Source organism: Pagrus pagrus, assembly GCF_965226575.1.
Source record: "Pagrus pagrus genome assembly, chromosome: 8".
NCBI classification, from domain to species: Eukaryota; Metazoa; Chordata; class Actinopteri; order Spariformes; family Sparidae; genus Pagrus; species Pagrus pagrus.
Window position 1 is genome coordinate 11,161,370 of NC_140192.1, and position 20,823 is coordinate 11,182,192.

The 20,823-nt window shown below is 44.7% G+C and overlaps 3 protein-coding genes across 3 annotated transcripts; 1 reads left to right on the top strand and 2 right to left on the bottom strand.

Moving 5' to 3' along the window:
• Nucleotides 1-444: 444 nt before the first annotated feature.
• Nucleotides 445-13,509, bottom strand: hic2 (hypermethylated in cancer 2). Its single transcript, XM_084359492.1, has 2 exons — nt 13,327-13,509; nt 445-3,166 (listed from the first exon to the last, which is right to left on the bottom strand). The coding sequence occupies exon 2, from the start codon at nt 3,098-3,100 to the stop codon at nt 1,346-1,348; it is 1,755 nt and encodes a 584-aa protein (XP_084215618.1). The 5' UTR covers nt 3,101-3,166; nt 13,327-13,509; the 3' UTR covers nt 445-1,345.
• Nucleotides 13,510-15,453: 1,944 nt separating this feature from the next.
• LOC311261012 (adenosine receptor A1) lies at nt 15,454-16,812 on the bottom strand (the record flags this gene model as incomplete). Its single annotated transcript, XM_084359352.1, has 2 exons — nt 15,454-15,591; nt 15,947-16,812. 2 exons carry the CDS (start codon nt 16,810-16,812, stop codon nt 15,516-15,518), a joined length of 942 nt encoding a protein of 313 aa, XP_084215478.1. The 3' UTR covers nt 15,454-15,515.
• A 2,568-nt stretch (nt 16,813-19,380) lies between these two features.
• On the top strand, nt 19,381-20,247 carry LOC311261013 (G-protein coupled receptor 15-like; the record flags this gene model as incomplete). Its single annotated transcript, XM_084359353.1, has 1 exon — nt 19,381-20,247. One exon carries the CDS (start codon nt 19,381-19,383, stop codon nt 20,245-20,247), a length of 867 nt encoding a protein of 288 aa, XP_084215479.1.
• Nucleotides 20,248-20,823: the final 576 nt, after the last annotated feature.

The following is a 20,823-nucleotide window of genomic DNA, read 5'->3' on the forward strand; positions in this document are numbered from 1 at the left end:
CTATTTGCTCCAGGCAGGAAGCTACAGTACACTTTGAGGTGGGCGCCACACTGAGCAGGGCACCCAAAAAGCTATATTTGACAAGTAAAAACAACAGCTAAAAACAATATTAATGTGTAAAATCTATGAGCATTAAAAACCTGTGTTGAGAGATGGGCAGGTTAAAGCATTAGGTGAAAAGTTACCATAATCTACACACTTTTTACAATTAATTACATAGGAACTTTCAACTAATCAACATAGAGTTCGTAAGAGTAATCAGAGGTAGCGAGGTCACAAGCCTATATAAATAGACTTTTCTTTTTTATGAGGGGAGGAAAGCTATACAGACAAAAAAATAAACGTACCCACTGAACATAATGTTCAGTCTAAAACCTTTTCTTACCCCCCGTCAAACTACCCCACCCCGCCCGCAATCCCTCCCCTCCACAAGAAAAATCCCAAGACCTTCCAGTTTAAACATTCACTGAAACATTACAAGTTCTTTAAGTAAAACAAAGTACCTCAAGGGGTTCATCTTTCCAACCAGGATTCATTCCTGGGAGCACTAGCAGGCAAAACCGAAAAACAATGAAAAGCCTCTCTATATCACTGCGGACAGCTGCAGAGAGGAGTATTTGCTGTCTGTAAAACTAAAACTTAATCCAATGTCATCCCACCACAAACCTTCCTTCAGTACTTTCAGTTAAAGCATGGAGATGGTCCCAAACCAAGTTACCCCTCCTCTTACATACAGATCCCCATCACCAACATAACAAAGGATATAAAGCTGTCAGGGTAGAAATAATCTTTTTGCTGAATTATTGCCAGTATTGTTTGCACGGGTTTTCTTTTTGGTTAAGATAGCACTGGAGTACAGTGGGGACTCTTGAGTTCATCAGCTTGAGGAACAATCTGAGAAACTCAATGCTCACAGGTAAAATATAGAAAGGCTGCTGAGGGATATGAGGTGAGGGGGCTTGACATATCAGTACCCACATTCACATTTGACAGACTTGCAACGCAGACCAGAAGTCATGCCACTCCACCATGGCTTTGTGACTTTGGAGAGAGACAGGAGTAATTGTCTCTCGAGAACTCCTGAGAGGTGAGCAGACGTCACCTGTTATAAATGATGACATGATCCTTGCGTTGACAAGATCCCACCGTCACCAAGAGCCCGCTGTGGCTAACAGCTACATCATTCACTTAGCCAGGGCATCGTAAACTGGAATAAACATGTTGAACTGTGTGTGTCTGCGTGTGAATGTGTACGTGTGCGTTTCTTTGCTGTTGAGATGGAAAAAAGGTAGAGAAATGTTTTTTTTTTGTTTCTATTCCCAGAGTTCTTTGGCTTGATGCATTTCTAAGAGGGTGAGGTGTGCATTCTCAGGTGACTGATGAGGTTGCGCTGCTGGGTAAACTTCCCCCCGCAAAGCTGGCATTCGTACGGCTTCTCCCCAGAGTGGACACGCATGTGCTCTGTCAGACGGTACTGGCGTGTGAAGCGCATGCCACACTCTTCACACGCAAACGGCTTGAGGCCGAGGTGGCTGCGCATGTGGCGCGTCATGGTGCCCCTCTGGGTGAACATTTTGCCACAGATGTTGCAGGGGAAAGGCCTGGTCAGCCAATGGCTCTTTTCATGTTGTCTCAGCGTTGCCGGGTCTTTGTAGCTCTTACTGCAGACTGTACACTTGAACGGACGCGCTTCAGAGCCAAAGTTGGAGGGACCTGTGGGGGCAGATAGGTCCTCCGCCTCCTCCTCATCTTCCTCTTTCACGAAGGTCCCTCCCTCTTCTTTGATGTAGAGCTCATCCTCGGTGTGTGTCTCCACGTGAGCATTGAGCTGCTCAGAACTGGGGAAGCCCTTACCACAGGGAATGCACACATAGAGGTTGTCTCCAAACGCTGGCTCAAAGCCCTCCTGCCGGTACACGTAGTTGGCGCTGTGTCCCCCTCCTGTTCCTCCTCCACCACCTCCTGCACTCTCTCCGTCACTTTGCCCACTCTCCTCACTGTGGTCTTGGCCGTTCTCTCCCCCGTCTTCCTCATCTTTACACTGGTCAGAGGTGAAGCTGCTGCCGCTGCCCCCTCCAGCCCCAGAGGAGCGGCCATCTTTAGGACCCACGATCACCCCATTAACCAGGGGCCTGTCATGATCTTCTGACTTCAACCCTGACGCCTCTTTCTTAGGCCATTCGTTCTTGCGAGCACCCTGCCGGGATTTCTTCTGAGGTGGGGGGCCATCAGGATGGTTTTGGGATTCCTCTGAGCCTTTAGAGGAGGAGTTGAGATCCATATTCTCTGAGCCACAGGTGTCTCCACCTGGTAGGGTGGTAGAGGAGTCATCCAGTGAGGCACTGTTGGTTGTGGATACTGAGGCAGATTGAGGGGATTCTTGGGAGTTGCTGTGTGGGCTGAGGGCGTCAGTGGCTGTGCCCGCAGATGGGGGGCTCTTCTTGGACAGGTCGAGTCCAAGGTCTGGCTCCCCAGCACTTCCTCCACTGCTGAGGTTACCGTTACTGCTGCCATTCCCCCCATTCCCATTCCTCCCAGTGCTGCCGACAAACATTTCGTCATCTGAGAGCTTGTCCCGAAGGCCTTCATCTGGCTGTGGCTGGTCGGCATCGGAAGGGGTCGGAGGATAGTGGTTTTTAGGACCAGCAGGGGTAGAAGAGGAAAGGCGCTGGTTGTTGATGCGTAAGCGGCTGAGGGGACCTGGAGTGGAGGGTTTACCTGGCAGGGGTTTCCCACCATTGCGCTTAAGCTTCTTTCTGCACAGAGCAGCGAGGTCATGGAGCTGGAGGTAGCTGGCTGCGGTTAAGAGGGCACTGAAATTCTGCTCACTGCTCTGCTCCGTCGAGGACAGGAGCTTCCCAGTGTAGATGAAGTCCAGAACTTGTCTGAATACAGAGGGGTTAACCATCTCTGTGTCGAGGTTAATGAGGTTATCGTGGAGGACCAAAGATTTGAAGTAGATGCTGCTTGCCGCCAGGATGTTCTTGTGGGCACGAAAGAGCGCATTCTCCACCACGATGATAACATCACACAGGAAGCCCTTGGCTCTCTGCTGGTTGAGTTGCAGCAGCAGTTGTTTGGCATGATTTGGCAGTTCCATTTCCACCTTCCTTCTTTCCTTCTCTTTCACTCTCTCTCTCTCTTCCTACACGAGCACCACCTGAAGCTGGAAGACAAAACAAAAAAACGTGGTTGGTTTTTTCATTCGAGACACCAAGACATACTAGACTGATACATGACAAATGGCAGGTTGTTCAACACAAAGATAAAAATGGTGATCGAGCAGCATTTGCTTAGTCAATGCAACATGCAACGGCTTCATGTAAAAACGGAGCTTGTATTGTTCAATAGAAACAGGTTTAATTCTACTTTACTGGAGAGCTGCAACAATAAACCAATTCATTGATTCGTTACCAACTAATAAAATGTCCCATTTGTGAGAAAAGCTGGGAATGAGACTCAAAAACACATTTTCTTACAAATAGGACATTTAAATCAAACGCCAATTATTTTAATAATCGATCAATCGAGTACATTTTTCTCTTTTCAGCTTCTATAATCTGAATATTTTATGATTTTTTTTAACTTTACTATGACACGAAAGTGAAAATCTTTGGATTGGGGACAAAAAAAAGCATTTGAGGGAAACAGACAGACATTTTTCACTATTTTATGACATTTTATAGACCAAACAACTAATTGATCAACCAACAAAATGATTAACAGATCAATCGACAATGGAAATCAGCGTTAGTTGCTGCACTTGTTTGTTGTAGCCGTGAGTAGGATTAAAATTGAATACAGGTGTGAAAAAACTGACAGTTACAGAGCTGCATGCCTGACATATCTAACAATTAAACTGCGTGTGTTGCGACACCCACTGTGAGTACATCAATCCAAGCTTTAAGCTCTCATGGGGAAATTAGCACACTGTTAACACAGCGTGCCACATAATCACATGGCAGCTCAGAAACTGGAACCCTTCCCCTCCTCTTATCTTCCTTTTTAAACAAATTGCAACCCTACATGGATCAAGTTCTGATTGTACACATTGCCACTGTTCTGGCACAAAAGCCAAAGGGGCGGAGGACAAGAAAGGGTAAAGTAACCACTTTTTCTCAGGTGCCTCCCCTACGCTTCTCTTCTCTATCTCTGTGGAGCAACTCTAGTTTCGGTGGGGTGCCCTCTTTGGAAACTCGGCTCGCTCTAGTCTCCATTAGGTCATGGTAATGTCAGCCCTGCACTATTGTCTGGGGGTGGGGGTCGGTGGCACAGCAGGGCCGCGGGGATGGATTAGGTGACACCTGAGCAGGTAAAACTACACAGTAGATGGGGCAGAAGAGGGGGGCAGAGGGTGTGGCTCAAAGACAAGGACGGCAACACCTGATCCACCAGAGAGGCCCTCATTTATGGAATTAGGACAGATGAATCTCATTCACCGTTAAACTACATGCTGATGACCGGTTTCATACTGCTGTGCTCTACTTCTAGTCTGACAGTGAAAACAGGAACTTTGTTAAAGAAACTGAATGCAAACAAGGCCTGCAAGTGTGACGGTAGTAGTGTGCTTTAGTTGAAGCAGCAGGGGTCTATGCTTGACCCATGTTAGCATGTTCATAAAGCCCTGGGCATCCTGGGAAAATGGACACACATCTTTAATGCCCCCGATCAGAGCAGGGTATACCGTATTACAGGAGATTACACAGTAATGCAGAGAAATGCTTAACTCGAGCCGTAAATACATGTGAAAATGTGCCATTTCAACTCAGTGCCAACTGAGAGATTTACTGAAAATCATGTTTCATAACACACAGCAGGAAAGAAGGAAGTGGTCCCTACACTCTGCTAGAGTCCCAGAAGCATCACGCCTGAGTGCAAAGGCTCACGACTGAACACCCTCTGGAATAAAGTTTCATCTGACCACTGAAGCCACGCAAATATGTGTAGTTTATAATGAGACAATATTATCTTAGATTTTCCATATCGTGATGTATCAGGAATCTCATTTATATTATTTTGGAAGAAAGAGTGATAGAGTCAAAAATATTGTGATATTAAATTTTGTCATACAGTCCAAGCATTTGTGAATTGCTTTTATGCAGGAGATCTAAAAGAAATTGATATATAATGTGTATCTGCAGCTATGCTAACCAAGAACAACTGCTTCACCATCACCACACATGTTTTTTAATCTGTTCCTCTAACCAATCAATTCAGTGTGAATGAATCAGGTTTAGCAAGCTCGTGTTTGATCTGCGCCCTTCATCGAGGAATCTGACATTTCCAGCAAAATAATGGCATGCTGTGTCGCAACATTCTTCAGCAAGGATTTGAATACACCGGCCAAGGCCCTTTGGTAAAGCTCTGCAATCATCATGCAGATGATGAGTGAATTACACACAAAATCTATAGGTGACAACTGTATTTTGGAGGCAGTTATGTACGCAGCATTTGAGTCCAAGACAAATTTCATATCATATCGTAACATATGAAGGGAATTTGTTAGGTCTGAGTAGTTGGAAATAGTCTGTCATAGGCGACACTGAACATCTTGCAAAAACAACCAGGTGAACTGTTAACTGGGGACGACTTGCTGGCGTATCAAAGCCAGCTCTGTGGGAACAGTGAGGCTCGCTGATACAATCAGCTGGAGTGATCATTACTCTCAGGTCCAGGCCTGTGCTTGCCTCCTCTGCCTTGACACTTCTTCTCTTGCCTCCCCTCCCCCGTCTGTCTTTCCTCTGCTCCTCTCCTCCTTTTCTCCCTATCGTCACCAGCCTCTCGCCGGGCATTCAGACACATCCCCGGAACAGTTCCCCGTCCCCGACGAGAATTATAATGAGCTATTCTGGAATACATAACCCAGATCTGCGGCTAATCGCACAATGTGCTACAGCGGTGTGCGGCGCTCAACCCTGCAGGCAGTAATGGAGAAGAGGGCTGCTGGTGAAAGAAGGGGAGGCCCTCCTTCCTCTAGCAGCCCTCTTTCTCCATGCTATGATGCCAGCCAGGAAGCCATATATCAGTCAAGTCTCTTAACATACACACACACACACACACACACAGCCACACACACACACACCTCTATAGCCTTTATGGGGGGGGGGGGGGGATTTCAAGAGGCTTTTCCAGCAGACCAACATAAAAAAAGGGGCTGGGCTCGGAGCAGAGAAGCCAGCTCTGGAGAAAAAAAAAGAAAAAAGAGCCCTCCCCCACCCCCTCCTCTTCTCATCCCTCCTTCTCTCTCTCCTCCCCCCCCCCCTGCCATCACCCACTCTGCTACCCTCTCCCCCTGGCCCCTCCAGTGCTGTGCTGTGCCGGCTGGATTCCAGGGAGCTGCTAATGGATTATGGCTGATCTATATGCTGCTAGGGTGGGACACGTGTAGGCCCGGCTCCCCTTCCAATGGTGCTGCCCAGGAAAGCAGGCTTAATACCACAGGGGATAGACAGGCCAGCACCATCATGGCAGCTTCTGCCAGTACGCGGCCGCAGAAACATTTTCAGTATCACATCAAGGCCGTGTTCTGTTACAGGATCGCAGCCTCACAGCTATAGTGTAAAGTCAGGGAAGGATCAAGCATTAGAAAGACGACCCTACTAGAACAGCTAGAATGATGTTTCCAGTATGCGGGATGACTAGTTCATATGTATAACATTACCTAGTTGACGAGCGGCATTTCCTGCAGGGTTGGATGCCTGGGTTTTTTAAGCCCTCTGCAAAGGCTGGCAGTGAGGTCGAGAGATGCCAAGATAGCTGCTCAGGAGGGTCGTGAGAAACAATACGTGCTCTGACCAAATATGGCACCACATACCAACCAAAGACAGCTCTGGGCTCGGACTGCATGATCCTGTGCCCTTCAAGCACAGGCACGGGATCAGCTTACCTTGCCTGCAGTGTTAACCTTTTCCAAAACTGACTGCGGCTTAATGATAGAGGGGCAAACCTCATTTTAAAAACACCGTACCCTACTGCTTACCCTCAACCTTGACTTGTTTCAGGGGCCTGATGAGAAGATGAGCAGACGATGATGTTTACACACACTTGGCAGACACGATCAGAGTAACATATCCGATTCAGGAATGAAAACTAGTGAGCATCAAAGTGCCCCCAGCAGTGAATTAATGTCAGTCTGCCCTCAATTAAACCGGTTACACCAGCGATCTGGATGATCTGTTTGGACTTCATTTACCGCTGCATGTCATTGCAGCCTTTTTCCAAGGAGTTTATGGATTAAACAGTTAGCTGGCAAACCTTTCAGAGTCAGCGTACATGCAGAGAAGGTGGCTGAGAGAGCAGTGGGCTGTGGCACTAATCTCCTGAACAGAGGGTAGCGAGCCAGGAGAGAGGGCAGAGGTGAGGCAAAGTCCTGTGGCGCAACAACAAAACACACCCTACAACTGTGAAAGGTCACCTGCTAAACAACCAACCAAAAACAAGAAAACAGAGTCAACCTCGGCTTCATTGCAGGGTTACCTTTCGCAGCGATCTCTTTGAATTATATACAGCAGTGACTTTGTCAAACCTGCAGAAGAGACAAATGAGCAGGTAAAGACTGAAGTCAATCATGTACGCGAGCAAAAAAGCCTCCTTGTGTGCGCGCACTTACAGAGACAGTGCACTTAAACACATGCACACACAGCACACACACCCAGAGAGTATGCTGGTGGGCAGAGGGAGTGGGGGAGGGGCTAGGGGGATGGTACAAAGCCAGTTTGAAATACAAACACAGAGCACCTCTGAGCCATTTCAACATGGCTGAGGCTGCTGCATGGGTAAGGTTGATCCATTCAGGACTCGTGGGTACTGCAATTATCTGAGTTTCTGTTCTCTCACGAGTGGAGGGACGGCTCACAGTACAATGAGGAGATTAAATGGGACAGCTGTGCTTCTTGGCACTCTATACATTTCTTTTCACCTGAGTATATCTGCTGCATCACAGGAAACGCCATGTACAAACGTCGATGATTGGATTTGATCAAGAGTTCAGTTTTAGGACACATTTTAGAAACCACGGTTATCGTGTTTATAAATTGCAGGTTAAGGCAGAAAAATTAGACAATGTGTTTAAATGCGCCACAGTAACCTGGTGACTGTAAATACACATGCAGGTGATTAGCAAGTATTTTTTTCCCCCCAATGATATTTATTAATGCTGTCATATTTGAAGAGAAAAAAGTCATGGAGATGCTTTGCAGAGCATTTACAGTGCGTGTTTCACTGTTCAAAGCAGCATGATCTTCTTATAGTAATGATGATTCCTTTCATCTGGCCTCAGTGCTGTCCCAGATCCTCCTATCTCAAGTCTTTGTCATGCTTGCGCGCATAAGTGAAACTCCTTAACCTTGTTAGGAAATCAGGTTTGTCTTACCCAAATCCTGCCGTGTTTCCCTAAATCTCTTGATTCGCTTAATGAAACCCAGTTTGTTGTTTCCATTGCGTTTAATAAATCAGGTTAGTGCAGAAAGTATGTGTATGTAAATGCACTGAGCATGACCCGCTGCCATTAAGTAATTTTTTAGTTAAGTTAGTTTTAGTTGAATTTAATCCAAAACATAGTACTTGTTCCAAACAGAGACTACAGAGGGTGAAATAATGGGTGAAATCACCCGCTGTGGTCTTCGCTGGAAATCAAAACCTGCCTCTACTTGTGTCTCCGTGGCAAAAATGTGAATAGCTCTGATGCAGAGCATCTGCTGGAATTCTGGACACTGATCCGATTCTGATAACCTAATCGCTTCAGAAAGGACACAGGGGAGACGTCTAGCTGTACAACTGCTCAAACACATTATTATGGGACGTACAGGCTGATCTGTCTTGTCTTGGAGACATGGATTTCTGCAAAAATTGTTGGATACAAATGCTGCAGAACAGGTGCATGACCCTGGTGCTACATGGCTGAAGGGGGAAGTACATGAATTACAGTGTCCCTACCGCAGCGAGGGTAGAAACCTTCCAATTAAGACTCATTTTCTGTCAGGCAGTACAGCCATGATGCAGAAAAACAAGTCCTGCCAAGGGTGCAGTGGGATGAAAAGAGCCCTGTCCATTTCATCACAGGAGGTGGCCCGATGGTTCCCGTGTACCCCAGATGTGCCAATGCTGTGCAGCAGGGAAAGAAAAAGGCAAGACTCTCTCTCTCCCACACATGAATCCTCCTACATGTAACAACACGTCACAATCTGGGCACGAGCCCCTCACTTTTAAAGTCTGGACTCTGACAAACTGCCAATTCTAATCAAAACAAATGCATTTTATCAGCATGGGAGAATTCAATGTCATAACTAAAGAGGTCCAATAAAGCAAGATGGCAGCACAGGACAGTGTATCTGCAGGTACAGCTCAGCAGTCATGTGCTTTCCTAAAATGTTTATTCTCCTTACGTTTATATCACTAATTTTTTGACTGCTAATATTTTGTTTGCAAGAATGTTTTTTTTCTTTGCGATTTTGATGTATTGTGTGGAGATTGATGTGATCTTTAACACAATGAAGTTTGTAAAAAGTGAGTCTGAATACTTCCCTCAGGAACTGTAACTTTACACAACCAGGACGCATCAACATAACAGCAGCAGGTTGAATTCCCAACAATGTGACCAATCTCATATGTTCAGGTTTGACAGCATTTCATTTTTATCTCTAATTGAGTGTTGAGTCCATTTACTTCCTCTCAAATGCCTTATTAAATACCGAGTATGTTGCTTTAGCTTCTGGCAATTTCAGATAACAATACTAGCAAATAACTTCATATTTCAAATAACATATAAGAAATGGAAAATAAACAAACTTACAAACACGTTTTCACATACAGATTATATATTTACTTTTTAGTTAAATGTCTACCTGCACGTGTGTTCTTTCTATTACAAAAAGAAAAGACGATAAAAGATTATATGCGAGACTCTGGGATCAACAAATCCATATATTTAACCAGATCCAAAATGGGAGTGTCTAAGAAAACCAACTAGGGCTTTTTTAAGCAGAGTTACAACTACACTCTGCCTCTCTCTCTGTAATGGATTAATACGTGTGTGCGTCTACAATCTGTGTCCTGTGTTTTGTGCCTCAGTTGCTGCATCCCCCCCCCAGAGAAATTAAATAAGCACTGAAATGAACACCGAGACGTCCAGAGGCTACCAGCAATACTGGCTAACACACGCTGTATCCAACCATGTGCCCGCAAAGCCAAAAGTGAAGTAATCAACCGTGTCACTGACAAACCAACATATGATTGGTATGATAAAGTGACCTCTGTCTTGAGAGAATGAACTTTGTTGATGAGATAAACCCCCGGCCCCTTCCCTACCCGTAAAAAGCAGCAGATCCACATGACCTGGATGCTAATGCTTTGGCTAAGGACAGAGGGCATGTTGGGTAAGGAAAGATCCTGTATGGTCCAAGGTTTTACACAGCTGCCCCCCCTTCTTTCCCCACCTCCTCCTTCTCCTCCAGCCTTTAAACACTGCATAACCTTCTGGCTATCAGCACTACATTCCACAGACTGTTTCTTCTTAAAGAACAACAACAACCCTGCCCTGAGGTGCTTCAGCCACTCAACGAAAGCAAACTGCCCTCAAACAGGCAGCACAGAACAGGACAGAACTGAACAGAACGGTCGGATCCATATAGATACGACAGCCTAGCACAATCTATAAGTCCTCGCCTATCATGTCAGCGGAACATATAGCCTAAGTAGCCTTACTGCATTTTGCTGCCCACACACGCCACAGTAAGCCGTGATCACAATGTACACAGGATACCGTGCGTGTGTCGAGGAGCCAAAGGGACAAGCAGGGTGAGGCAAGACCAACGGGCCGATCATGAGGATCATGAGGCGCACACACAGGCCTCAAATTACCCTCCAGGCCCCACTTTGTAGTCCATAGTAATCAATGAAACCAGTCACACTGATCAGTTGACTTGAATTGCTTATTTTAAGGACCTAAATTAACTTGTTCCACACTTATTAGTAGATGTACATACGTTTAATGTACATTTGTAAACAGACAGATATGGAGATGAGCAGGTTTATTACATTTTAGTCAGATTTTCACTATAGTTACCTACTTGCTACATACATGCCGTCAATGTAATATTTAATCTGTCTGAAGGAGGATTGGTCAATTAAAATGCACACTAATATCCCCACTCACACAACTTGATAATTTCTGCATACCTGTTTAAGTTTATAAGACACCGTCCTGAAAATAATGGGATTACCTGTCAGTCTTCAAAGCTTATTACTGTTAGAGATGCAGCACTGGCATCATCAAACACTCGACTCAATACAGCCAGGAGCGCTATTCCAGCTCTACAAGCCCCACCAAATTAGATTATGTATATAAAGTGTGCGCCACATCAAGCCTCCAAAGTGTGTTGTATACAGCTATGTAACTGTATTGTTGAAAAGCACGATTCAGCTAATTGTTTGGCCAAATTTCAGGCTGGCAGGCAGAGCAACTGCTCACTTCAACAACACTTCTGGCTGGGTGTAACCAGCTAAAACAGAGTCCTGTAATCTTCATATTATAGGCTGCAGCACGCTGCAACCTTGAATGGGATAAGAGGTTGTGAAAACAGACAGATTTGCCGTCAAGCTGCCCAAATGTTGTGACTAAACTTTCCAAAGACGGGAATCTAGAATCTAGAAAATAGTAAAACATTAGGATTTTCAAAACTCTTCACAAATTCCCTACTTAAAATGAGTTTACGTCAACAACTGCCCTGGATGTATTCAATCAAAAGGTATAAAAACAGTTGTGTGATTAAGCTACAAGCAAGACTGTGCAAAAACTACGTTGCCAGGCATGTCGGGATCAAAAACAGGAAACACGTTGTGACTCCAAACCTACATTTATGATACATACGACACGTTACCTGACAAACGAGGACCTCACATCACTTTAAACTAAAGCATCTAAACATACAACTGGTTGAATAACTTATCATTTAAAATGACTATTTAATCACAGCATGTATATCAGTTAAAAGACAACAGAGTACATCTTCTTTATTGCGTAACATTTTTTCTCGGATGAGACTGAAACAGGCGTGGAGTGGAAATGTCTCGACAGAACTAAACATTGCTTGTACAAAAGACGGCAGCCACATTACTGACATTCCTGTGCCCTATTACCTCCATGCCCCTTGGTACTTTAACAACACTAATCACCTGAGGAGCCGAGCTGCCTTCACACCTGAGCACAAATATTTTCCTGTTAGTTGCCAAGTGATTTGTGGTTGGGCCTGAATTATGAGCTTAATAATCAAATATCCAGCAAACTGATGTGGATTTATTTGATTTGATCATTTTTTTTATCTTCCAGAATTGCAAATTCACACCTGGTAAATCCATATGTGGCAACACTGCTTCTATGAAGCGCAGCAGTTTTTGGGTCACAATGTAACGTTACACCCACACTGTAGCCGATCACAAAGATGGTCGATGTATAGCAGTAGCCCACCTATAGGCAATCAAGACGTACACAATCCCCTCCATCGAGAGAATGTACGAGACAACGCTGCGAAGCAGAAAGTAGCTGTGTTAACATTATTCTGGGTTTTATTTGAGATTCAAGCCTGTCAAATCATTTTTTAATTAACCCTACCTAACACCAAGGTGGCTTAACCTACATATAAACAATGCAGGTTACACCAAAGAGGTACCAACTGCAACATCTCTGTGCTTATCAGGAGGATTGCGCGAAATATCGTGCGTAAAAATGCGCAGAATATTTCATTTAAGACATTACGGCTTATTTACTGCCGTTTTAAAAAAAGCAGCCAGTGTTTTGATCACACGAGATATTAAACAAAGTCATTCCTCACATCCTGCGAAACAATTAATACAACATACTGGATGAGAAAAACGGAGAAAACGAGGCGAAAGAGTGGAAACATTTCAACATTTGTGTGCAGCGCAGCGACGAGCCGTTCGTGGGTCCGTGTGTGCTTTGCCAGGCAGCCTGGTAATTATTTGGTACACGCTCGTCCTGTGGGGCATCTCTCACAAGCCCACGACGCCAAAATAAACGCCACAACATTCGCGAACGATTAACGTTGCGGTTTCCGAACGGGAGCCGCGATGAGCCCGTGCAAATGCTGCGGGATCTCTCGGCTTGCCAAGCAGGCTGGTAGAGCCAGAATATGCACCAGCGGAGCCCCTTTTTGTTGGCACGCCGTGGAAAAAAACACCAACGTAGCGCCGAAAAAGCCTTGCGATCCCTGCAGCAGCTGCGAGAAAAGCGATCCGATCGAAACAGACGCGAAAGCAGCCCCGTTGCGCATTCACAAGCCACCTAAAAGAGAAATAAATCCATTTAAATACCTTATTACATCGGTAGGATCGTTCTCAAGCGTTCTTTACCATCCTCTTGCTCATCTCACAGCCTTCGGGACGCCATGTTGCAAGCTTATGACGTTAGGCTTCCTCACCCCTGACCCACATTTGAATAGAAACCAGCCCAGAGTGCAGCAGAGAAAACATCCCACTGTGGGAGGGTTTGGCCACTTTCTCAGCCCAGGACCCCTGGCAGGCAACTTTACCTGCAAGATGGCAGAGAGAAGAAGAAGAAGAAGAAGAAGACAAAGTGAGGGACCTGCCGTGTTCACACTGAGCGTTCAGGCCTTCTTCTCCCAGCAGCACGACTCAGCCATGGTCCTATACCGCTGCATGCAGCTCTCCGCTGCAAGAAATGACTGACGTGACAAGTTGTCTCGTCTAATGTTTCAGTCTTGAGATGTAATTAAAAAAGAGTAATTAGACAAACCGCATGTTAGGTGACGGGGTGTGGGCGAAACCTGCAAGTTTCGGGCGCAGTTTCACCGACATGCGAATAAAAACAAGTGTCAGGAGGGCGTGTGTTGAAATGAAATTTAATTTTAATGAAGAAAATATCGCAAGCAAATGAAATGTGTTGTGTGACATCACCGGGTTTAAATTTGACACGCTTCGTGCAGTGATGCAGATCATTCAACTTTACACTTTTTGCAGTGTACACCATGTTTCCCTGCAAGCTCAAGAGTCTTTATTGTTAGACTATAAAATATCAATATGCGCATACTGCTATCACCACAAACAACTATATCAACAATATTTACTCTGAAATCAGTTTATTATTTGGATTGAAGATAATAAACTCAGCTTCACGTTTGAACTCAAAGCCTCCACAGATCTAAAGATGACTGATTGTGAAATTATTTAAAGGGATCAGCAGAAATTAGATGGCCGTGGTTCACAAGTCGGGCACCAGATGTGCGGAAGTGTGGCGATCTGCTCGCTCCTCCTCTTAACACAGAGCACCCAGACCTGCCTTCAACCAGTAGGCACCAGGACACAACCTATAGATGGGTCTCACCAACATTGGACCTTCATCAACGAGCTGCTGGTGGCACCTGGCTGCAGATTATAATCGATATTCGTGCCCATTGCCCTCAAACTGCTGCAGAGACACAGACTGATCCGGATGTTGTGTCAGTGGATTCTGCCATGCTTTATGCTTATGGCTCACATTCCATGGATGTTGGAAGTCATGGCAACGTGTTGTAGAGCTCTCCTGCCTCTCTGTGGTTGCCGTGGGAACTGCATCCTCTGCGGGGAAGCGTCAAGGTGCTCACAGACACTGCATTATCTCATTAATAGATTTACCCTTTAAGGTGTAAGAAAAGCATCCAACGGTCTCTGGAAAGATGTTGGAGGCTTAACAGAACAAGTTATAATAAAGGTGTCGACACACTTTCCTTTGCAGATTTCACTTTTTTTTATTGTTTTCAATCAGGAACTCTTTTAAGACAATCGAAAATGAAGACTTTGAATATAAAACCAACCAACATACATGCCTGAAAGTAATTCCAAAAGTTGGCACAGTTAAGTTTCAGTTAAAGGTGCACTGTGTAGTTTTTGGGAAGACATTTTAATCAGAGGAGACAGAACTTCATTGACAGATTTTCATGCTTAAACAAACTAAATACACAAACTGTCTTCGTTTTCATGACTAAACAAACTTAAAGGACAACACAATTTCATACTGTTTTACTTATTGTTTATATCTGGCGGACCCTGCCACCTTTCTGGCTTCAAACAGTTTTATGGGGACTCTGAGAACAGCTTGTTTATTCAGTCACGAAAAAATAAACATTTCTTTGTATTATTATCAATATTGTAAATGTTACCTTTCTGGGTTTCTGAATTTCTTTTCCAAAACTACATAGTGCCTCTTTAATGACGGTCAGTTGTTTTATTTTTTATTTTTTATTTCTTTCATTGAGATACAGCCTGTTGTATATAAAAACATAACAGATAGATTCATTTTTCATTGGTAATGTCCATATTTCTTATGATGAGAATACATTTAATAAAGATGAGCTGTTAGAACATGATGAGACATTTCCAGCATCTTCTAATGATCCCAAAGCCTGAACTTGTCCTCAGTGTCCCAGCTGGCGAGCACCCATACTGACATGTCCTCATCCGTCTGTGATGTGCTTGGTTATGCCGGCATGGATTGAAAACCACGTCTACTTAGAAACACACCCAACTTTAAATTTACGACGCGGAGACTGGATGTCTTTTGGCCCAGGTTTCCCAGGATTTCTTTGGGAAGAGAAGAAAAGACATCTGGATTAATTTCAGTGTTACCTCAGGGTGCTCGCTGTCAAACCAGCTCAACACTTGACATTTCATGGCAGGGGGAAAAGACAGCAATAAAGCATTTCAAGCGAGATCCAACAACATGAAATGATAAAGTACAGAACATGCAAATTCATAAGGTGAGCTACAAGTCGTAATAAGTGGCATGCATGTGGAGAATATTGAATGTTGTCGCAAATACTTTGTGGATCAGACAGAAACAACCAAATAAACCAGCTCAAATCATTGCGTAAAAGCGTGTAAACTAATATGACAGATATCTTTGGATGACACTGATGCGTTCACAGCCTCCTCTCACCTCCACCTGCAGCAGCAGTGTCTCCACACTTTGGTGAGCAGCGTCACCCTGAGCGCACTGCACCCTCTGATGTACAGGATGGGGGTCAGGGACGCGTTAACTCGGGGCAAAATGCGAAGAGGGTCAGTGCCTTCATTCCTGAAGGTGTAACACGTTGAACCAACTAAGTTGCAGGCCATAACGTGAGAGAAAATGGGAAGCCACGTCCCTAAGAAAAACACAGCCACCACCAGTATGAGATACACGGACGCGCGCTTGGTGTCTCTCTCCTCGGAGGGGGGCTCCTTCTCCAGCTGGAACCTGGCTATCATGAACAGTCTGATGTTCAGCCCTATCATTATAATCACCGTCAATATGTTCCCCACGAACGTACCCATGCTCGTGATCTTTTTGGCTACCCCGACTGCGACCAGGTTGTGCACACCCACGATAAAGAAAGCGTAAACCCAGTAGAGGAGGATGACGATCAGGGTCCTGTTGCGGGTCATGCGCTGGGAGTATTTAAAGGGTGACACCACCGCGTGGTACCTGTCCGCCTGAGCAGCCAGGATGGCCATGTAGGACAGCCCGAGAAATGTGGGGACGATGTAGAAAGTGCTCGTGGGGGAGCCGAAGCTGTCCCTCACATCGAGCACGCCGACATAATAATAGGACACTCCGGTGCAGATGTCACTGAGGCAGGTGCTCAGCATGTACATGAAGCGGTTCTCGTTGCGCAGCGCCTTGTTCAGCAGGATGGACAGAGAGACAGACACGTTGAGGAAGATGATGGCTGCAGCCAGGGAAATGCTGAACAGGAACATCAACACATTGCCGAAGCTGTTTAGGGGCACCACAAGAGACCAACCGTGGCTGCTGTTACCCATAGGTGCGGAGGACACGTGTGTGCGACGGTGTTCAGATCATTGCACAGCAGAGACGCGCAGCAGAGCAGCTGAGGGTGTTCGCGTCTGCTCTGATTTATGGAAGAAGACCTCGTCCTGCAGGCGACTTTAATTCCCCGTGCGTAACAAGTCAACAAGTCCCTGACAAAAACACACAGAGGTCAACAGCTTATTAAACACCTGCATTAAGAGGCCTCGTTTGTTGTTGTACATCTGTATAAGCTTTTATCATTATCTCAATACAAAGGTTTATCATCACTTTTTAAAACAGTCCTTACTCTGGTACCTTTTATATAAAACTTTCAATTAGTCACTCAAATGATGATATGTTTTTCCAAGTAGCATCAAGAAAATGCCTTTAAGATGTGCAATAAACTAATCTGCCTTACAGCTCAGTTACTTTTTAACTTTTTTAAATTATAAATGAGTTTATTGCTGAATAAGTACGAAACTTTTTATCTGTTTGAGTCGTCTGTCCTCTTTTTCATATATTTTTTTAATGTGAGGCACTTTGACTTTATCAGAGCCGTATGGAGAAACATTTATGATGACATATTTATTAAGACACAAGAAAGAAAGTAGAGAGAGAGAGAGAGAGTAACCTGCTGCTATAAACTTCTTTGTGCAGCAGTTTTGTAGTGGTGGCTCACAGAGTAGGGTCAAGTTTAATTTGTTGGCCACAAAAACTCTAAGTAGTGGACTGACTGGGCACTTTTTAGACACAGGAGGCCACTCATCTTTAATCGTGGCTGTATGCCATGTGTTAACTGTTGAGAGAGTCTGACCTTAATAAAAGTCAATTGTTAGTGTGTCCTTTTTGTGTCCTTAATAAAGTAATTACCCATTATCAACAGAGTAATCATACACTCTACACCTCTAAGCCTTTAGGCCCAATTGCCAAGAAAATGATTTTGTCAAATAATGCATCTCTGTCACTGCTTTATTATCAATGAAGTGTGTGTTTATAATTGACAGAGCTTAGAGAGAACACCTCTGTGCAAGATCAAGTGTTCATACATTTACAACACTACAAACTGGAATAAAAAAAATCAATCAATCAAATCAAAATATTTATCTTATTTGGTGCAAGATGAATGATTGCTGTGGACACGTCTTCTGGCCTCGAAGTGGGAAAATAAATGGCTTACTGCCCCCTCTAGTGGCTGGAAAATGCATCGACTTCAGTCAGGTAATGTAGGTAGATAGAATACTATATGTACACTCACTGTCCACTTCATCAGGTACACATATATAGTGTGATTCAGTCCAATAAAGCTCCTCAGCCTTGAATTCTGCTTTCACAAATGTTTCATTATAATTACGGTGGCCTTGAAGGTCAAAACACATCAAATTACTTCTAATTTATGTTTATTATTGAGGTCATGGGGCGTTGTGCTGGAAGGCATTATATTGAAAGGTGGTCCTAATATTCTGCCCCTCTTGTATATTTAAACGTGGTGGACTAAATATTAGAAACCCTCTAAACATAATGCAGTCCAGTTCAACACCATTGCACACTACAGTGTAATCAACATGTAAAGTTAATGCCTCTCTGACAGTGTCAATCAAAGCTTAACATTATTTTCTTTGTAAATACGGATTCATGGCAGTGAATGGCTGTGATCGTCATATATATAGTTTAATAACTTAAAAACAGCATTAAAGGAAGAATATTCTATATCATAGATAAATGACAAACCACCTTCTCATAATCATGTGTTGAATGGGTGTTTTCCTCTTGAATACTCGACCTCTCTCCTCAAACGGACCATTCTTAACAAATATGGCCTTCACATCTCCATCTCTCAAGTTTCACAGTCTCGTCAACACTTTGTGTTCTCCATGACTAACTCTGGACACCCACCTTTTCTTTCTTCACTCTTGTTTTTGCTAATAACACTGTGATTGTAGTACCCCTTTGCCATCTGAGCTTATTTTATATTTTGTATCTTTTACCTTATATATTCAATGCTGTGCTGAGCTGTTCTGCTTTTTAAAAAGAGCAAAAGTCAAAAAATGTGCTCTGAAAAAGAAGAAGAATTAGAGAAGACACAAGACATTTGTAAAATAAACCATCCTCTGAAAAAGAAAGGCCTGAAGGGACTCTCTTGGTTGAGTTAAAGCACATAAAGTTGATTTAGAAGCTAATTCAGTTTTCAGTCTGAAGAAGAGAGGGGAAAGTGAATAGGACATTGAGCAAAAGTGATAAAAACTTTATGAAAGTATTCCTGACTCATCCTGAACTGTGCAGGCTTTAGACTTCAGGAGACTTTAGGCCTCACCAAGCCACTGAGGAAGTGTTATGGAAACCACAGGACGCACAAACAGGTGACAGATGATCACTGACTCTGGACACCCCGAGGACTTCTTCTGATTAGGCCTCATTTATTCTCCCCACATGTCTGCCATGCGTCAGTTCCACCTGTTGACACCTGTTTATGCTGAACCCTCTGCCCTCCAGAGATCAGGAGGCATGCTAAAATCCAGACAAGTGGCACCGTTCATTTATAAATACAATGACTGCTGGTCTTCTCCTGGCGGAGCGTCAGGATGCTCCTCAACGCCACCGTCCCTCTGTCGGTGGACTTCGACACTCCGGAGGACTTCCTCATCTTCATCTTCCACATCCTGTTCGCCACGAGCGCCGTGCTGGTGGCCGGCTCGGTGGTCATCGGGATATCCGCCACCCGGTTCCTGCGGGGCCAGAACCGGTTCATCTTCATGCTGAACACGAGCATCAGCGACACTCTGACCGGCTTCTCCGTCTACTACCTCGGCCTCTTCGACGTCCAAGAGGGCTACCCCTCGAGGAACGGGACGTACTACATCTTACCCTCATTCCTAGGAGTCAATGTGTTGACCTTCCTCTTCGCTCAGTTTGACCGCTACCTCGCCGTGTGCCACCCTTTCTTTTACAGCCGCTACATATCGAGGTCTGTTGTCATCGGCATTTGCGCGTTTTGCTGGACTTACACCTACACCATCCTCACGGTGCAGAACATGGTGCCCATCTCAAAGGCGGCTCAAATAAACGCGTTTGGTGTGATGACTCTGCAGATTATTGTTGTCGTTAAAGTGTTAATGACAGTTAAATTGTACATCATAGCCAGGAACCAGCTGGGGCGAGAGGCGCCCAGCGCCGACAGAGACAACAAGAAGGAGTCTCTGCGCATCATTGTGTTTGTGGTGATCTGCTTCTTGGCTCTGTGGTGTCCATCTTTTGTCAATATCATTGTGAGACAGTTGACTAGGAAAGGTCTGAGGTTTAGGAATGAAGCCACTAACCTGTTCGCCATCATGGCGCGCCTGAACGCGCTGGTCACGCCGGCTCTGTACATCTGGGGCAGCCCGGCGCTGCGGGGGGCCGTGTGGAGGACGGTGTGGCGGGGGGTGTGCCCCTGTAGGAGGGCGAGGTAAGAGTCAGCATTCAAATGTCTCCATCCGGGTGTTTACCACGCGTTTTAAAGCCACAGAGCCGTTTGTCTTTGTGCAATTTTGTCTGAATGATTGTCTGAAAATCACAGTAACTTCCTCTCCTTCACCATCCTCTCCCTCTCTGTCTGTCTTTCAGAATTGGCTTTAACTTTGATGGACTAACACACAAGTTGTAGCCGCCAGCCACCGTCAGCAGCATCATCAGGTATCATACTGACTAACAAGGCCACATGTGAGCTCTCGATCATCATGATAAAGACTGGGAGAGAAAACAATGACTGAAACAAAACGCTTTACAGGCTGAGCAGCTCACCTTTTTTCAGTGGGGCTTCAGGTGTGTCATTACAAATGAACTGTGATTGTTTCTGAATACACTGGCTCGAAAATACTGAATGTATGTGACCACTGCCACAAATGTAGACCCAAGACCACTTACTGGGACATTACATTTGGAGACGGTGTGTTGTTCTTCACATGAAACACTGTCATACCTGTTAAAAAGGCTTTCAACAGAATAAATGTTAACACCTGAGTAACATTTCCTTGTAACAGCTGCCT

Coding starts and splice junctions, on each gene's coding strand:
- hic2 (XM_084359492.1), bottom strand. CDS start 3,100: ATGGAACTGCCAAATCATGCCAAACAACTGCTGCTGCAACTCAACCAG.